The sequence below is a fragment of the Talpa occidentalis genome, unplaced genomic scaffold, assembly GCF_014898055.3.
Source record: "Talpa occidentalis isolate TD23 unplaced genomic scaffold, MPIMG_talOcc4v2.1 talOcc4.4, whole genome shotgun sequence".
NCBI lineage: Eukaryota > Metazoa > Chordata > Mammalia > Eulipotyphla > Talpidae > Talpa > Talpa occidentalis.
Window position 1 is genome coordinate 40921796 of NW_023604295.1, and position 18937 is coordinate 40940732.

Consider the following 18937-nt stretch of genomic DNA (forward strand, 5'->3'; position numbering starts at 1 on the left):
GCGGGGAGCTTTGCCCATTCCCAGGGCCCGGCGGAGCAGGCCGCGCTGAGGGCACCCCGGCCCCCTCCAGCCTGCTGGTCTAAGTCTCCGGGTCCCCCTCAGTGCAGGCGACGCAGCTGCAGCCCCGCCGCGACGCTTGGGTGAGTTGCCGAACAGCCCCAGAAGAGCGGCTAGGGGTCAAGGGGGGGGGGGTCGGGCGGACAGTTGTTTCATTTCCTACCTTCTTCGCCAGCTGCTGGGAGTCCAGCAGAGGGTAGAGGTTAGGGAGGCCGGCAAGGGAGCGATGGCCCCCGCATTCTAGCAGGCAACTTGCCCTAAAAGGAGTCACGGCTCTGAGCACTGATCTGCCCCGTCCGAAGGGAGCCGGCGGCTCACGGTGGAAGGAGGCCTTGGGGACACCTCACTGGTGCGCTTGCTTTGGGCCCAGTCAGAGGCCTAGACTTGAATCCTCTCCTGCTACAGGAGGGCGTTCTTGGGTGGCTCTGTGACTTTACCAAGCCTCACTTTCCCCATCTATAAAAGGAGACTATGCTGCTGCCTCCCAGGGTCCTTGTGAGGATGACACCAAAAGATGATGCCAAGTGCTGCGTGAAAGCCTGTGGATACCGGCGGATCCCTGTTCCCTTGCCAGAGAAGAATCCCCACTTCTGGCTTTGCAGGGGGCACGCCCAGTGGGTGAGAAGATGGCCTCCTTGCCCAGGGGTGGTCTGGGGAATGGACTAGGGTAGAGGCCCTGTCAGCATGGATGCCCCAGGCCAGCCTTCGGAGGAGCCCTGCTTGTTGGCTGTCTGGGACGCGCAGTATAGCAAGACAGTTGCAGCTCTCCTGTGGACGTCCCTCACCATTCCCTCTTAAATGTCATTTTTCACCGCCCCCCCCCATCTCTACTTCAGAAAACAAAACCACGGTGAAAACAAACACTGCAAACTCCCACCACAGAGCAGAATTCCCACTGTACACATGGGAATGACCGAGTCTCTGAGAGTGAAGTGATGTGTATCAGCTAATGGATACCTTACTCTGCCGCTCTCCCTTATGTGTGTTTAATGTTGTGTGTTGCCTTCTCTTAATGCAAGAATAGGCACGATTCCCTCCAGGCAATCAAAGGAGGCAGCTGGTGTCACACTTTCCAATGCTTACTGGGTGGGGCGCTCTGCAGAGATTACCGCGCCCACGCCCCTGGGCCCCAGGAGGAAGACTTGCCACACCAACCAGAAAATGGACTTGGGGGAGCCATGCTCAACCTCTGTGGGGGAGAGGGACCCAAGAGTTTAGAACAAAGATCTTGACTTTGAGAGACATGGTCCTTGTGCATCTTGAGCCAGCGGAGATTCATTTGGCAGTTCTCCAACACTCCCGCCTGCAGGTTTTATTTATTTATTTATTTATTTATTTATTTATTTATACAAGCACTGGGTACAGTCAGAAGCGCAGGAAGGTGAGAGAATTCACCAGAGCCAGAGCCCAGAACAGAACAGGCAGACTGATGAAGTACACTGCTGAGGGGAGCAGCGGGCGCTGCAGGAGAGGTCTGCGTGCCATGTGGGACCCTCAGCGGTGGCCAGGAAAGCTCAGCGCTCAACCGCTGCACCACCAGGGGAGGCCCCCGCCTGCAATCTTTAAACCCTGCCCCAAAAGCTATTTTTCTGAGCTTGGGCCTGCCACTTCTCCCATAAGCCATGACCCAGAAGTTTGTCAAGAAATTTAAGTTTGAAAGTAGGGACGTTCCTTGGAGCGAGGCACACGTGATGGGTGCCATTTGGATAACTCATTCACATCTGTGTCCCCAGATCCCACATGCCACTGCTGCACACACTGTGGGTGCTGGAGAAGGGGAGAGGGTTACCAAGGACCTGCAGGGTACCTGACTCAGGGAAAAGACAAGTATCTCCTCTCACACACCACTTCCTGGAGAAAGATAAGTATTTCTGTTTACCCACTACTTCCTTCCTCTAGCCCCACTGATGTGCTCTCTTTTTAACTTCCCTCCCCCCACCTGCCACCCTCACCCCAGCCCCAGCCCTAGATAGTACAGTGTTTTCAGCTTGGAAATACCCCTGCCACCAAGATGGTCTCTCCCTGCAGCCTGCTCTCACACATCTGCACACGCACAGAGATGCCCCTATCTGTGGTCATCAGCACCCACTCCTCAGACCCTTCCCTCCCATCTAAAGCCATTGGTTCCCCAGCCCTCTTGAGACCAACCGCCAGCCCACTGGGCACCAGGCAGGGTGAGGACCGTGGGAGCCCAGTGTGCTTATATACATAAATGAGCAAGCTCACGTTCTGATTAGGTTTAGGTGATTAGTTGCTGGTGGTGTTGGCTCCACCCCCCGGAAACTCGGAGGGAGGCTGCTTGAAGCCTAAGCATAAGAGCCAGCCTGGCCTCCCTCTGCCTGGGGAACCGAAGGACAGCAGCTGGTGAGTCTCTTTCTTTTTCTTTTTTTTTTTTTCAATATTTATTTATTTATTTATACATGCACTGGGTACAGTCAGAAGCGCAGGAGGGTGAGAGAATTCACCAGAGCCAGAGCGGGGAACAGAACAGGCAGAACCACGAAATACACTGCTGAAGGGAGCAGCGGGCGTGGCAGGAGAGGTCTGCGCACACCTGGTGAGTCTTTTTCTAGACAACTCCTATACTAGTTAAATGTTGTGTGCCCACTATGTGTTTACCTCCTCTAGGGATTTTTTTTTTTAGATTTGCTTATTTATTCCTACAAGAACTGGGGTACAGGCCAGGAGTATGGGGGGGCGGTGAGAGGACTCACCAGAGACAGAGCGGGGAACAGAACAGGCAGATCTACTGAAATGCACTGCTGAGGGGAGCAGCGGAGAGAGGAGAGTTCTGCTGTGCCATGTAGGTTGCTGCCTGCCTGGACAGGAACCAAACTCATGCTGCAGAGGCTGCAGACAGCATGACATTGCTGTGCTTAATCCCTTGCGCCACCAGGGGGGCCCTCCTCTGGGGACTGTAGACTCTGTCCTGGACCCGGCCTCTCAGAGAGCCAGTGCAGGTGGAATCAAGGGGCTAAGATGAAACTGAATGGATCCCAGACCTTGGGACCTGAGCCAGGCAAGACAGAGAAGCCAGGTGGCCCAGGGGTCAGGACACTGGCCCCTGCAAAGCCTGCCACAGGGTCCCATGGAAACATGGTTAGGAAGGGCTTCTTGGGAGGTGGGGGCAGTTGAAACAAAATGGATGTTAGCTTTTATTTTTCTCATTTGGTCTTCACAGAAGCCCTGAGGTAGGTACTATTTCATACAGATAAGATATAAATTGGGGTTCAGAGAGATTAAGTGTTCTTTCACCATGACAGAGCAAGGAATTGAAACCAGATGTACTCGATGCCAAAGCTATTTGGCTTAACACTATTCCACATCATAAACACATCTGGCAAAGGAAGTCAGGTGAGCAAGGACATGCGATAGAAGCAGTATAGATGAGAGGCAGGACAGTGACATTTCTGGAGCATGAGTTTTGTGCACAAAGAGGTAAGAGCGGAGTCCAGAGAGGACAATAGAGAATTATTTGTAATTATTTATAAGTAAATTATTTATAAGTCTTATAAACCACAATCAGGAACATGGACTTGGCCTTGAGGGTGATGAAGGGATTGTAACTTCCCCCCAGAAGTTTTACTCAGCAGAGTAATGCGCTCTCTCTGATTACAGTTAGAAACGTAGGTGCAGGTAGGGGAGAGAAAGCAGAGACGTGAGTGCAAGCTACTCTAGAACATGCTTCTCAGTATTCTTCTCATTATGCATAAAGAGAAAACTATTCCTTTTGCATGTCAAAGCTGGGGGCTGTTTGAAGCTAAATGCAACCAACCCAGGGTGCACAGGTACCCCTGGGGCTGAGGAATTCCAACAAACATGTACCTACATTAGTGTGTACCTAGATTCAGTGGGGGATGAAGAACAAGAACTGGATTCAGAGAGCGATTAGAAAGCAAGATAGCACATAGTGATAGGTAAAAAGGATGATCCCTGGGCCTCCTCGGTGGCGCAGCGGTTGAGCACTGGGTTGCGAAGCTGCCCGCAGCCTCTGCAGCACCGGTTCGATCCCCGGCTGCTCCCCAGCCATCAGAGGAGGGTCCCAGCAGTGTACTTCCGTCCTTCTGCCTGCTCTGCTCCCCGCTCTGGCTTGGTGAATTCTCTCACCCTCCCGCACTTCTGACTGTACCCAGTGCTTGTATAAATAAATAAATAAATAAATAAATAAATAAATAAATAAATAACATTAAAAAAAAAAAAGATGATCCCTGGTTCCTGAGCTGAATGTCCTGACAAACTGCTTCTTCATTGTCGCCAGGAACATGAGGCAGGGCTAATTCATGAGAAATGATGAATCCTGTGGGATTCATCATTGGCCACCCTTACAGTATGTGCAGTCTCTTTTTTGTGTAGAACTGGGATGTAGGCCAAAGGTGTGGCATCAGGCGGTTGGGGAAGGTGGGGGTGGGGGCGGGTGGGTGCGAGGATTCACCAGAGACAGATCAGGGAGCAGAACAGGCGGATCTACTGAAATACACCGCTGAGGGGAGCAACGGGTAAGACCAGGAGAGGTCTGCTGCGCCATGTGGGTAGCTCCCTGGCTGGGGATTGAACTCAGGCTGTAGTGGTGATAGCGCTGAGACTTAACCCCTAGGCCACTAGGGAGGCCTGGTATATGCAGTCTTGATGTATGTGCAGAAGCCCAACAGGTGATGGATCAGGGCTCTGGAGTCAGACTGGGTCCATTTGCTATGTTCAGCAATTTACTAGTTCTCTTACTTTGGGCCAGAAAACACTGATCTTTCTAAACATGTTAGCTCGACTACAAGATAGGCATAATGATAGGATTATAAAACTGTTAGGGGAATAAAATGAGATAAATGCACAGCGCCTGGAACATAATCAGAATCCAATAATAGCAACTCTATTATATTGCTATTAATTATGACTATTATCAGCAAATATGAAGCTTGGAAATGAAACGGTTTCAGAAGTCATCAAGTGGAAACTGAAACCATGAGGATAAATATGCACAGATAGTGGAGAGGGAGGAAGCTGAAGGCCCAAAGCACGGACATTTAGGGGTAGACAGAGGAAGAAGACACTGAGCACAAATGGGCATAGAAGGAGCAAAGTCACAAGAGCCTGGTGTCGTGGAAGTCACACCCAGTGGCCACGCAATTGATCTTCTTCCTAACAGAACCTGACGTTAGGGAAACCCTCCTCTGGACAGCTGTGTGCTTCAGAGAAGGCACACAGTCCCGGTTCAAAGCAGGAGTTGAGTCCTCCCTCGCTCCGATTCCATTTCTCTCACCAGTGATTGGTTTAGGAAGGTGAATTTGATGCGGTCTGGTCAATGGGAATTGATAGAAAATCAGCTGAAAGGCTTGTGGGAAAGATTTCTTTGGTTTTGGGGCCTCCCTGGTGGCGCAAGGAGTTAAGCACCACACTATGAAACAATCCACAGCCACTGCAGCACAAGTTCGATCCCCGGCTGGCCAGGGAGCATCCCACATGGCACGGCAGACCTCTCCTGACTCGCCTGCTGCTCCCCTCGGCAGTGTATTTCAGTCAGTCTGCCTGTTCTGTTCCCCACTCTGTCTCTGGTGAATCTTCTCACCCCCATTTCCCACACCTCTGGCCTGTACCCTAGTTCTTGTATGCATAAATAAATAAATATTGTAAATAAATAGCAACAAAAAACCCTGGAACTGCTCCAGTGATCTCACTGCTAGCATGAGGATAATGAACACCCAAAGAGAAATGCAGAATCACAAGGATCAATGAGAAGCAGCAGTGGAGGCCTGACAGCAATCCTGCTTATCTTGTTATATGATGCACTATTTAAGCCAAAGTGAGTCAAATTTTGTGCTATTGATGTTTGCGAACTAAGTGCTGTAATCACAAAGGGATTTAATATGAGGAAGTAACTGCTTATGAAAAGTTTCAAGGTGCTAGATGGTCGGACTCTAGCTGAACCCCCAGGAATGACACCTTCCTTGTTGGAACTACTACCTCTGTCCACCTGTCCAGAGAGTGGGGACTCAGGAGGTCACCACGGGAACCATTGCGTTCAAGAACACAGTGCTTTATTTGTGATCCAAGGACCAGAAAGCCACAGTGAAAACTGTCAGCCTCCAAAACCTGATGAATAAACATGGAACTCGATTTCAGAAAAATTACTCATCTCCTAGACCATACTTGCCAGAAGAAAACAAAGCAGGAGGAAGAAGCCTTCACTTGAATTCCACCTTCCACATATTCCCCATCTAATGACCAACTTCTTTGCTCTTTAGTCCTACCTCCATTTCAGATCTTCTGTTGTCGTGTGAAACACAAAGAATAAAGCACATCGGCACTGGAGCAGGTTTACAAGGCAAGACTCTGCTGCTCGAGCAGAAGTTTTTGCACTATTTGTTGAGTCTACAGAAGCTAATAATGGATGATCACACAGAAGTGCTATGAGGAACAAAGTCCGGAGGGTGGGATTGGAATGGGAGATAAAGTTTTACGAGGAACAGAGAATGGACATTTTGACCATAAGTCAAGAGACATTTGTGTCAGCAAAGTATATATGCTGATGTTATCATAGGCAGAGTTGTTCTGAGACCACCATGGAGATGGTGACGCAATCTGGTCACTGGAGGTCTAGGCGTCCCCAGGCCTGCCTTGTGATATGGGCTATTGTCCATAGGTAGTCAAGCAGGAATGCTCTGCTGTGATTTGCAAATAGCAAGTACTCACAGTTGCCCATGAGTGGCCAGCTCACAGGAGCCCACAATTTTCTATCTGTAATCACTTTTCCTTCTCCATATAAATGGAAGGAAAGCCTAAAGGATATATAAATGCTTTCTATACCCACGAATTAGATAGATGATAGATAGATAGATAGATAGATCGATAGATAGATAGACAGACAGATAGATCCTTTAGAATTTTAGAACCATCTTACCTTCTGCCTGATACATATCCATTTGAATTTTATAATTTTTCCTTCTGATAAATATATATATCTCCTTTAGGATTTTTCTGAGGGTCCACTGAAGATCTTTCAATTTCAGTTTGCCTGAAAATATATTTATTTTGTCCTCATTCTTGATATATTATTATTTTCTGTACATAAAGGATAAACTGGCAGTTATTTATTTACTCACCTACTTTCTTGTGGAGAGGATCTGGATATAAAAACTAGAGTGATAGATTGTTTCTATCTACTTGTTGTGGGAGGGGGGTTGATTGGGCCCTTGGACAGTGCACTTTCTCCACAGGTGGCACAGATTGTGGCTGGTGGACCGGAGACAAGAAGACCTAGAAGGGTAACAAGTCACCCCCCCCACCCAACACAGGAAGCAGTGGATGGTATCAGCATAAGGGATTCCCTGGTCATGGTGGAGAAGCAGGTGAGTGTGAGGTGGAATTTAGCTGGCATGCTGGAGCTGGTCCTGTTCTGAGAAACCCCAGCTGGAAGTCACAAGGGATAAGCACAAAAGGTGGGGGAACTGTGTACAGACAGACCAGGGAGGATTTTCAGAGCAGTGAAATATTCTGTATAATTCTATAATGGTAGATATATATCACTGTACACGTGTTCATATTTATAGAATGTACAACCCCAAGAGTGAACTGGAAAATATGAACTATGGGTGATAATGATGTGTCAGCATAGTTTAACAATTGTAATAAATGTGAGGGATGTTGATGATGGGGGGCGCTGTACGTGTGCAGGCATAGGGACTACAAGGAAAATGTACATTCCTCCCAATTTTGCATCATACCCACATTTGCTCTAAAAAACAGTCCATTTTTTAAAAATGCTTTAAAATCCCTCAACTCTCTGAGACTGGCATTATCATCAGACTTTTCTGTGGAGGAGCCTGAGGTTTGGAGATAAAAGCAGTTTGCCCAACATAGCACAACTAGTAACAGCAAAGTTGGGATTTAAACATATCCGTAGGACCCCAAAGTTTGTTCAACTCTGATAGACATTGCTTTTCACCCCACTGTGTCTCATCCCCTCCTTGCTGGCCCCTATTTGCAGTATCATATCACCTATTGATGAAGAAAACTGTCCTGATTCAACCCTCTTCATCCCACCCAGTCTGGCCTTATCTTCAGTCTGAAAACTTGAGTAAGATATTGACTGGCTCTGAAGAAAAATAGTTTGTGCAATTCAATTGGAAAGTTCGAGCAGAGGCTGCACAACTTATCTCTTAAACTCTACAATTTTTAATGATTTTATCAGGAGGCTCCTTGTCAACATCTGCCAGATTCCTCTTCTGTTGCTTCACTTTCTCGTGTCCTCTTGTCTGAGGCTATGATGTCACACACTTGCTTTTGTGTCCACAGAGATGTGCTGATACAGTTCCATCAGACAGTGGCCTCAGATTCCCACTCATTGCGTCGATGAAGTGATAATCGCCAACCAGAGGTGTGACATAAGCCTGGGTTCATCTGGGCTGCCATAACAAGGTACCACAGGCTGATTGGCTTATAAATAGCTGAAATCTATTTCTCACAGCTCTGGAGCTTGGGAAGTTCAAGCTGCCAGCCTGGTCGCGTTCTGGTGAGGATGCTTTTCCTGATGCGGGTGAAGGAGCTCTGTCAGGTCTCTTTTATAAAAGTTTTAATCTGTGCATGAGGGCTCCACCTGATGACCTAAACAACTCCAAAGGCCTGCCCCCTAACACCATCACATCAGGTGGGCATACCTGTGATCTTAGCATATGAGCAGTAAATGCCCATCACCTGTGAAAGCTGGAGGGCGTATTTGGAGATTATGAGGTTGAATGTAGCTCATTTGTGCAGGGAAGGAGATGAAATCCACTCAGGTTTCCAAGTTTTCAGAAGTGCAAGAATGTTGCCTGTGAGTGGTAAGGAGTTGTGGGGTACCACAACTTGTGACACAGATTTGGAGGGCACCCTCATCCCTCTTACAAATGTCATATTTTGTTAGTTGCTTATCATATATGGTTAGCAAATAACCAGGTTATTCAACAGAAGCCTCAGTTTTCCCATCTATAAAATGGAGATAAGACCCAAGATTCTAAACTGGGAAGGATTAAATGAGTTATGTGTGTAAAGTCCTTAGCATTTAATAGACACTAAATAGCAGCTACATACATACTAAATAGCAGCTACATAGATACTAATTAGCAGCTACATACATACATTTATATTGCATGTAGATCCACTTTGAGTTTGTTAAGACAACTGAACATATTATATACAATTTACGTTACAATAACTAACAAATGTAATTCACAACATGTGCAGGTCTGTGGATCCAGAATAGCACCTACAGCTGCTGGAAGGTCATTCTAGGAGCTCAGCCCTGTGTCTTGGCAGCAACTGGATTTGAAGATGGCAGCAAGGGTATTGTGGGGTAGCCTCGGCCTGCTCCGCCTGGTGTGGTGTCTCCTTCCGCAGACAGGCTACGTGCACCCAGATGAATTCTTCCAGTCCCCTGAGGTCATGGCAGGTAAAGCTCCCGAGGACAGTTCAGAGAAGCAAAATCTGAAGTGGAGTTGAGTGGGTGGGTATTGAGTGGGAAGGGAGAAATGTGCCCAGGCAGATGAGCAGTAAATCCAGGAACCTCTGTGAAGGAAGAAATAGGGAGCGGGGACACCATGTCCCCTTCCAAATTGACCTTTCAGATGATACTAATGAAATGACAGCCTCGTAGGTGTTTCCCCGCTTGAACCAACAGCACAGGTCATTCAGAACAAAAGCTGACTGTTCGGTGGAAGAAGTTTAGTGTTGGGTTTCCCCAGTAGGTGGGGAAGTTTACACAGGGCTGCAGTCCAAGATAATGAAGCTTCTCTTCTGTGGATTCCTGGGAGGGCTGAGGGAGCCCAGACTGGAATGCTCACTGTTAGGTCATGCAGGACCACGAAGGGCCTTCAAAACAAGGGTAGGACCATGTTTTGCCAGGGATTTGAGGCTTTTCAGATGCTGTATGCACATGGCTTCCTCCTCCTGGTTCCAGATGGTTCTGCCAATCAAGTCTAAAACCAAGTCTTTCCACCAGTCACCAGAGAAAAGATGGACATGCCTGCTCCCTTTAAGGTCATATTTTGAAAGTGACATACTTTTTTTTTTAATCCCTGCTCTAAATGCCTCCTCTTTATTGGAGTCAGATGTGCTACCATTGTGCCACGAGGTCCTTCCTCTTTATTGGTATATTTCATCTTTATATCAACCACAGACGGTACGTTTAGTTATTTCCTGCATTTTATGTAGAGGAAATTGACACAAAGGGAAGTTAAGTAACTTGTCCAAGAATACAGTTCACCAGTGGTCACTGCTGGGATTCCAGTGCAGGCAGTCATGGTGGTTCCATGCTATGAATTACTATACTAGGCTGAAGAGAATTTGGACAAATGAATATTAAGGATTGTGGAAGTAGATGGGGAAGCCACAGCAATCAAGGTCATGCTGGTGGTTAGGATCGTTTTGCCTGGGCGCCGGAATCCCACACTGAAGGGAATGATGGTTAACATGAGTCGCAGTTAGTATTTGCATAAGGAAAGTCAAGTCACACACCTTTTGCCCATTTCCATCCCATCGGTCAGAGTAGATAACATTATGGATGGACACATCCAACTGCAAAGAAAGCTGGAAAATGTAATCTTTATACCTGACCAAATGCCCATCTAAAGAGACTAAGGAAGAAGGAAGGAAACATTTTGGGGAGACATCTCCATCACAGGGTTCAACAGGTGGACTTGTTTTTTAAGGTGAAAGTTCCAGTCTTCTTTCCTATACTTCTTTTTTTTAACCTGACCCAGTAAGAAGCAGCCAGGTAGATCTGATCTTAGATTTTATGTCCCTTTTGCTTTCACCATGAAGAGAAAAAATGACCAAAAGCCTAGAGTAATAAGTAGGACAAAGAAAGAGCCCTAAACAACTTGCAGTATTATCAGGCCTGAGATGTTGGGGGGCTTAGAGCTGAGCTGCAGAAATTCAAAGGCTGGTCCCCTCCTTCCACCCTTCAGAGCTCTGGGACTCTGGGATACAGGGTCACAGACGAGCCCCAAGCAGCAAGTTGTTGTTGTTGTTTTTTTTTTTTAATGTACTGCTTGGTTACATTACAGTTATTTAAAAAAAAATAAGTTTTGCAGGCAAAACTAAGGTCACTGGGCCTACTTGGTGACTGAGGAGTTAAGGACACAGCGCTGTCAAGCTATCGCCAGTCACTGCAACATGAGTTCGATCCCACATGGCACAGCCGACCTCTCCTATGTTGTCCACTGCTCCCCTCAGCAGTGTATCCCAGTAGATCTGCTTGTTCTGCTCCCTAATCTGTCTCTGGTGAATCCTCTCACCATTCCCCCAACTTCTGGCCTACACCCCAGTACTTTTTTTTTTTAAGATTTATTTATTTAGGGCCTCCCCTGGTGGCACAGCGGTTGAGCGCTGGGTTGCGAGGCTGCCCGCAGCCTCTGCAGCGCCAGTTCGATCCCCGGCCACCACCAAGGGTCCCACAAAAAAAAAATAAATAAATAAAATTTATTTATTTATTTATGTATTTATTTATTTATTTATACAAGAGCTGGGGTACAGGCCAGATGCGCGGGAGGGTGAGAGGATTCACCAGAGACAGTGGGGAACAAAACAGGCAGACTGACGAAATACACTGCTGAGGGGAGCAGCAGGCAGGACAGGAGAGGTCTGCTGCGCCATGTGGGACCCTCGCCAGCCGACCAGGATCGAACCCGCGCTACAGAGGCTGCGGACAGCTTCACAGGGCGGTGCTCAACCGCCTGCGCCACCAGGGGAGGACCCACCCCAGTTCTTGTATGTGTAAAGTTGACAGTTCTATAAATCAGAAGTCCTGAGGCCCTCTCTGCCCACAGGATCACAAGATTGAGATCAGGGGGAGAGCTGGGCTGGTTCTTATCTGGAAGCTTGGATGAGAAAACTACTTCAAGTTCATTCTTGTTGTTGGCAGAAGTCTACTTCAGCCATGGAACTATAGTCCCTATTTCCTTGCTGGCTGTCAGCCAGGGGCTGCACTCAGTTCCTAAATGCCACCCAGATTCCTTCCCAAGGGCCCCTTCTTCTTTCAGCCAGTAATGATGCATCCAGCGCTAGTCAAGGTTTGAATCTCTGAGGCTTCCTCTTCTGCCACCATCTGGAGAAAACTTGTCTGCTTTTTTATTTTTATTTTTTTTAATTTTTAATTTTTTTTCCCCCAGAAGAACTGGGGTGTAAGACAGAGGTGCAGGGGTTAGAGGATTCATCAGAGACAGAGTGAGGAGAGGGACAGGCAGATTTACTAAAACACACTACTGAGGGAAGCAGTGGGCGAGACAGGAGAGGTCTGCTGCATCATGTGTGTAGCTCCCTGGCTGGGGATCGAACCCAGGCCACAGCAGTGATAGCACTGAGACTTAACCGCTAAGCCACCAGAGAGGCCTTTTTGGTCAGCTTTTCCCTATAAAATTCACCATTTTCACAGTGCCAGGGATTATCAGGGCATGTATTGATATACTAGGGGGTTGGGAAATTTTGAGGGCCTCCCCAGAATTTTGCCCACCATATTCTCTGATCTTGAAACAGGCTCACCTCTATCTCTCTCTCTCTCTGCAGAGGACATCCTGGGTGTAGAGGCCGCACGACCCTGGGAATTTCTCCCCAGCAGCTCCTGTCGCACAGTGGTTTTCCCACTGCTGACCTCTGGCTCTGCCTTCTGGCTGCTCAGGCTCTGGGAAAAGTGGGGGCCATGGCCTGGCCCTGTGAGTGGTTATGTACTGTTGGTGGGGCCCCGACTCCTCCTCACTGCCCTCTCCTTTGCCCTGGACATGGCTGTGTACCATCTGGCCCCATTGTGGGGAGCAGATCGCTGGAACGCCCTGGTCCTGCTGTCTGGTTCCTATGTCACCCTGGTCTTCTACACAAGGACCTTCTCCAATGCCATCGAGGGGCTGCTCTTTGCATGGTTGCTGGTCCTAGTATCCCACCGTCTTTTCTGGAGCCCCAGAACCAAGAAGGCTGCTCTGGGCCCACAGTGGCACAACTGGCTTCTCGGGGGCATCGTGGCTGCTGGTTTCTTCAACCGGCCCACATTTCTGGCCTTCGCTCTGGTCCCCCTCTTCCTCTGGGGAGTTTGTGGAGCCACGAATCCTGGCATCAAGTCACTGACCCAGGAAGCTCTGGTGCTTCTCCCAGGGGCGACCCTCACAGCAGCAGTGTTTGTGGCTGTGGACAGCTGGTATTTCTCCAGTCCCTCCAGGCCCAGTTTCCTGGTCCTCACACCTGCCAACTTCTTGCGCTACAACCTGAATCCTCAAAACCTGGCGAGGCATGGCACACATATGCGGCTCACTCACCTGGCAGTCAATGGCTTCCTGCTCTTTGGGGTGCTGCATGCCCAGGCCCTGCAGGCTGCATGGCAGCAGCTACAAGCCTGCCTCCAAGCCTTTGCACAAATGGGCATCCTGAAGGCACTGGGTGTCAGGGGCTTGCTGTCCAGCCCCAGGATTCAACTCCTGCTCCTCTACTTTATGCCACTGGCCCTACTGTCTGCCTTTAGCCACCAGGAAGCTAGGTTCCTCATCCCCCTTTTAGTTCCTCTGGTCCTGCTTTGCAGTCTACAGACCCAGTGTGTGCCCTGCAAGGGTATGCTTGTCCTTTTCAATACCCTAGGTGCCCTTTTCTTTGGCTGCCTGCACCAGGGCGGCCTAGTGCCTGGCCTGGAGCACCTGAAGCATGTAGTTCATACACCTGGGCTTCCAAGCATCCCTACCCACTACACACTCCTCTTCACCCATACCTACATGCCACCTCGGCACCTCCTATACCTCCATGGCCTGGGATCGCCCGTGGAAGTGGTGGACTTGGGTGGGACGGAGGACCAGGTCCTGTGCCAAGCCCTGAACAACTTCACCAGTCAACCAGCTTGCCAGGTGGCTGGTGGGCCATGGCTTTGCCGTCTCTTTGTGGTGACCCCTGGCACCACCAGGCCTGCCATGGAGAAGTGCAGCTTCCCCCTCAAAAATGAGACACTCATGTTTCCCCACTTGACCATGGAGGACCCACCTGCCCTGTCCTCTCTGCTGAGTGGGGCTTGGAGGGACCATCTCAGCCTTCACATCCTGGAGCTGGGAGAGAAGCCTGCCAATGTGACCAAAAAGGCACCACCCAACTCTCAGCCACAGGCGAAGGCATCACTCTAGCTGAAGGGATAGGAAGAGCAGACTCCATGCAGGAATGGGATGTGCACAGCCTTTAGCTGCTCTGTCCTTCTGGATGAGCTGCCACTCTTTCCCCTCAAAGACCAAAGATCAGACAAGTCACTCAAGGTCCCCAAAGAATCTCTATCTGTCTCTGCCCTATTTCTTCTAGCCACTGTGATGTTTTAAATATATAGTAGCACCTGGTGGTGAAGAGAACTTCTGCTGGTGACATACCTGAGTGACCTCTCCCAACCCAAGAATGCCTTACCTCTTTGCTGTCATGACAACCCTTTAGCATCCTAGATACTGATAAGCTGTGGAGTACGCAGATAACTCAGGTTCACAGAAGTGAATCCTAGTCCCTTGCTGAACTCACTGGCTGTGTGATCTTAAGGAAGTCCCTTACCCTTACTGATACAGATCAGTTTTCCAGTCTGTATATGGATCAGAGGGTCGCGGAGGTATCTACCAGTTAGCGCAATCATTCCTGGGTCTGCAGCACGTCCCCCGGGGAGCAAGGCATGTTTTTCCCAAAGCCTTTTTAAGCACAGAAGTGGGTATGGTGGTGTATTTAATGGCATTTTGGTGCCTGTTGTATTCTTTTATTTGCTGTTCTATTATTACCAAAACAAGTCACTCTGGAACTTTTCTCTGTACTCTCTTCAACTCCTCTCCCTGAGAAGTGGCCATTTCTGCAGCTCACCCTTTAAGGATCATTCTCCAGGTTAGAGAGCCCAGATGTTCTCCCCCTTCTGCCAGTGGGAATGGAGAACACACAATGCTAGTCAGTATCTGGTGGCACTTGAGGACAACCTGGTACTATCAGAGACTTTTCTTCAGTGTGAGCCGGTCACTCTCCAAGCACCAAATTCCTGTCTGAAACCTGTGAAACAGGATGGAAAGCAAACCCCATGCCAAACCAACGGCTCTGGGTAAAGTTCCCACCCCTATGTCCCCTGGGATGTTAATCCCCACAACACAGGGTACCCTCTACCCAGGCCTCCATTGTGGGAAGCGGTGGCACCAGCCCATTGCTCATTCTTCCTTTCACATCGCTACCATCGCAAATGAGAACAAGGGGCACCCATGCCACAAGGGAGAGTGAACCGGAGGCCAGCACAGAGCAGGCAAACAAACCTATACAAATGATCAAGTCTGAGTGCTTCTCTAGTCCTGTCTTCTGTGGCTAAAACCTTGGGTCATCTTAAAACCTCAACCCTCTCAAGTCTTTCTAAGAGGAAGAAATCCTTCCCCAAGCAGGAGCCAGTTAGCCATAAGAGGGAGGAAACAGGGTTGTCTCCAATAAAAAGAGCAAATTCTCTTCCAAGGGGGAACCACTCAGCAGCAGACCTGAAGAAGCTGCTGGCAAGAGCAGCAGCTCTAAAAACAACAAAAAAAAATTTCCCCAAATGATCCCAGGAAGATTAGAATGTCTATTTCCCTCACGGGGCATACTCCATGCTGACATTTCCCAACCCATCTTCTACACGCCAACAATAGCAAGATTCACAAGGGAAAAATCTCCACTCCTCTTGGGCATGCTGCTCTCTGACTGCTGCTAGTCTCAGTGCCCTGACTTCAACCTCAGGAAGAAGTCAGGCATGTGCTGGTAAATGCCCAGAAACCTGGTCTCTTAGGGAGGCAAGCCCCAACTTTTAGCTTTTGCCAATTTTTGTCATATAAACATTCCCACCGGGGCTGATTTCAAGTTACTAAAATGATGTTATTAGGTTCTGAGTTGGGAGGAGATGCCAAGGACCTGCCCTCGTGAGCAAATGTAGGCAGAATCTACCACACAACTGGATCTCCCTCTGTTAAACTATAGTACCCACTCATGGAATTCTTTCTCCTTGTGGTTTGTTCCTAATTTGGATTATTTTCCATTCCCTCATTACTTAGCATATCTGGCACATGACAAGCACGTTTTCTTTGCAGCCAAAGATGGCTTTTCTGCCCAGTAGATTAAAAGCCAAGTGCATCTTGGAGAAACACTATGTCTCTCGGATCCCAAACTCCTCTGGGCTTCTTTGGACTTCTGCCTCTTCCCTCCCCCACTTGAGGCCACAACCCAGACTTCCCTGGAGGAACTGTTGGCCTAGTGGCCCATGTAGATTGTGGTGGTCCCTGGGCACTAATTTGTCCATGAAGTGTTGGTATCTTGATCTGTGTAGCGTCAAGAGGTGAGCACAAATTACCCAGTAGGAGAGTGGGTTGATTGCTTCCCTACTTCATTTTTGGCAGAACATGAAGAGCTTGAAAGGTATGCTGGGAAAGGTATGCCACTGGAGTGAAGACTTTGATGTTTCTTCAGTAAGTAATGGGCTGGCAAACCATTGGCTATAAACACAGGGCGTCTCCTACAAAGTGGGGGCAACCAAGTCACCTCTAACTTGTACCAAAAGCAGCCAGTTTTCTCTCTGGTCCAACTCCTACAAAAATGGAAGGAACTTGTTCTTATACATCTTTTCCACTAAAAATTAGCAACTTCCCCCTTTTCTTGCTTTCCTTCCTTTCTGCCAAGTTGCAGCTCACTGCTTTGTGTGCTGCTTCCCTTTTTGTCTCTACCAATCTAGGAAAAGACACAGCAGTGAGTATGATTATGTGGAGGGTAGGTAGTTGGGCTGGGGACTGCTAATATTCTGCTGCTCTGATACCCAGAGATCAATAAGACAAGACAGTAGAATGAATAATTACTCAGGCTCAAAGGAGAATCCAGTGAGGTGCCTCTGCTCTGAAAAGAGGGGGGATTTGTCTGATGGGAAGACAGGAGAGGGCATGTACACCAAACCAAGGCTTTGGTCATTAGGAGTGTGAGATTTCTGGCCTCAGAGAGGATTAAATAGCAGTACCTGTGACAGGAAAGTTGGAAGGTGGGGTGTCAAATCAGATGTTGGACCATTAGGAAAGTGGAAAGTAATCTGTCTTACGCTCTCTAGCCCCAGGGTAGGTTTCCAGCACTCAACAACTCCCTCTCTGTGACTTCTGCTGTGCCTTTGAACTTCCTAGATTGCATGACTGTAGCCTAAACAGAGGTGATCAGAAATTCACTCAGAACCCTCAAATGACAATGCATTTCTCTATACAAGGTATTTCCTAACCATGGGTCCATTAACAGGATCATGGTCTTTAGATTGTCTCCAGACACTGTTTAATGAACAGGCACGGGAATCCAACGTGTTCTACGGTAGGCAGTAGTCCTATCTCTGAGTTGAAGGTGGGCACGAAGATCTGGGTAAATACTGCAGAGAGCTGTGGTTAAGGAGGCCAAGAACAACTTAAGTAGTCTATGCTTCATCATGAAAGTGATTGTAAGGAGTGAGATAAACCACAGAGTGCAATAAGCATGCACCAGCACACAGTAAGTACTCAATGTTTTAACCAGTATTATTATGGTCTACAGTCCTCAGGAAACCTAATTCATCTTGCCGGAGAAGTACCACACTCAGACCCATTACTCAGCTCACACGTTTAATCAGAGAATTTTGGCAGCTGCAAAGTTAGTTGTCTTTCCATCCACGCTCTTCCTGGAATTGTTATAGGACAGGGAGAGGGTGCATCGGGTTCAGCCTACTTATAATTCTGCCAGGCTTCGGCGGCTCTTCACAAATCGTGCCCTGTGCGATCACAGGGATGTGGCCTTGGCCTGAGCTCCGCAAGCCGACGATCTCAGCCATATTCGAAGTCGTGCGCAATACCTGGATTACTCCTTGGGGCCGAGGCCTGTGTCGAACCTAACAGGTAAAGCAGGTGACCTCAACGGGTCCAGTCCAAGTTTAGCGGTTTTCGCCCGGGCCCCGCTGACTACCGGGCGGCGGCCCCGTGCGGTCCCGGAGGCCGCGGCGAAGCTCCTGCGTGAAGGTGTCTTTGAAGCGGGCAGCGCGGCGGGACAGGGAGCTCGCGGGCCCAGCCGCGAGGCCTCGCAGGCGCCGCGCCGCGTCCTGGCCGCGCAGCTGGGCCTGCAGCAGGGCGAAGGCCGTGAGCTGCGCCGCTCGCCGGATGGGCCGCGACTCGGAAAGACGCTCCACCAGCTGCTGGCTGTGCAGCAGAGCGGCCAGCAGCCGCCGAAGAACCATCCTCGGGGCGCGTCGCGAGCTCCCGGAACCCGGAGCACGACGCCCTGGCTTCCGATCGGCAGAGCCCGGGAGAGGACCGAGTCTGCGCCGGCGCTGAGAGGTGACGACACCGCCGCGCCGGGATTGGTGCACACGCTTCCCAATTTCGTCCCCTGCGTCTTGCGTTTCCGGTTCCTCGGTCGTCGCGGCGTCCTCGTTGTTCCCGAAGTGGCGGCGTCCTTGTCCACCTGCCTGCGCTATGTCCGGTGGCCTCCTGAAGGCGCTGCGCAGCGACTCCTACGTGGAACTGAGCCAGTACCGGGACCAGCACTTCCGGGTGAGAGAGGCCGGGCCGCGAGAAGGGGAGGCCCAGGGTCAGGACGCCGGGGAGCCGTTTGCTTTTGTCCCATTGTGTCGTCTCCCGCACGCGGGTTCCCGTCCCGCGACATGGGGCCCCGGTGTCTGCTGGGGAGTGGATGGTGGACGGGCGTTTGGAGAGCAGTAAAATCCCCGTCTCGCATAGAGAGGGAGTTTGAGGCCCGCTTTTCCATTTCCCAGCTGCCGGGGCTGTTCCCGGGCCGAGGAGTCGGGTCGGCGGCGTCGTGGGGCTCACGCTTCCACGCTGTGCCTCGGGAGGGTGACTTGGTGATGAGGGAAATGGAGTCTGTGAAAGCGCCTTCCTGACCCAGCTTCCGGGGCGTTTTGTTACTT

General features: G+C 49.5%; 3 protein-coding genes across 8 annotated transcripts in view; 2 read left to right on the top strand and 1 right to left on the bottom strand.

Annotated features, from left to right (window-relative positions):
• The first annotated feature begins 63 nt into the window (after positions 1-63).
• On the top strand, positions 64-15385 carry PIGZ (phosphatidylinositol glycan anchor biosynthesis class Z). 5 transcript variants are annotated; one of them, XM_054700474.1, is made up of 7 exons: positions 64-140; positions 523-675; positions 1791-2421; positions 7266-7397; positions 8344-8466; positions 9271-9475; positions 12589-15385. In XM_054700474.1, the coding sequence occupies exons 6-7, from the start codon at positions 9358-9360 to the stop codon at positions 14172-14174; spliced, it is 1704 nt and encodes a 567-aa protein (XP_054556449.1). In that variant the 5' UTR covers positions 64-140; positions 523-675; positions 1791-2421; positions 7266-7397; positions 8344-8466; positions 9271-9357; the 3' UTR covers positions 14175-15385. The 5 variants fall into 5 exon arrangements, with proteins under 5 accessions (XP_054556449.1, XP_037381234.1, XP_054556448.1 ...); XM_054700473.1 differs by lacking the exon at positions 64-140 and having other exon boundaries at positions 242-675; XM_037525337.2 differs by lacking the exons at positions 523-675; positions 1791-2421.
• Positions 14914-18921, bottom strand: NCBP2AS2 (NCBP2 antisense 2 (head to head)). Its single transcript, XM_037525342.2, has one exon. The coding sequence runs from the start codon at positions 18245-18247 to the stop codon at positions 17948-17950; it is 300 nt and encodes a 99-aa protein (XP_037381239.1). The 5' UTR covers positions 18248-18921; the 3' UTR covers positions 14914-17947.
• Positions 18364-18937, top strand: part of NCBP2 (nuclear cap binding protein subunit 2) — a 37623-nt gene continuing 37049 nt past the window's right edge. For both annotated transcript variants that reach the window (XM_054700475.1, XM_037525341.2), the window contains exon 1: positions 18364-18563. In XM_054700475.1, the coding sequence (XP_054556450.1) occupies positions 18486-18563 (78 nt within the window). In that variant the 5' untranslated portion in view covers positions 18364-18485. The remainder of the gene's footprint in view (positions 18564-18937) is intronic.

Coding starts and splice junctions, on each gene's coding strand:
- PIGZ (XM_054700474.1), top strand. CDS start 9,358: ATGGCAGCAAGGGTATTGTGGGGTAGCCTCGGCCTGCTCCGCCTGGTG. Junction 9,476..12,588: donor GTCCCCTGAGGTCATGGCAG/GTAAAGCTCCCG, acceptor CTCTCTCTGCAG/AGGACATCCTGGGTGTAGAG.
- NCBP2AS2 (XM_037525342.2), bottom strand. CDS start 18,247: ATGGTTCTTCGGCGGCTGCTGGCCGCTCTGCTGCACAGCCAGCAGCTG.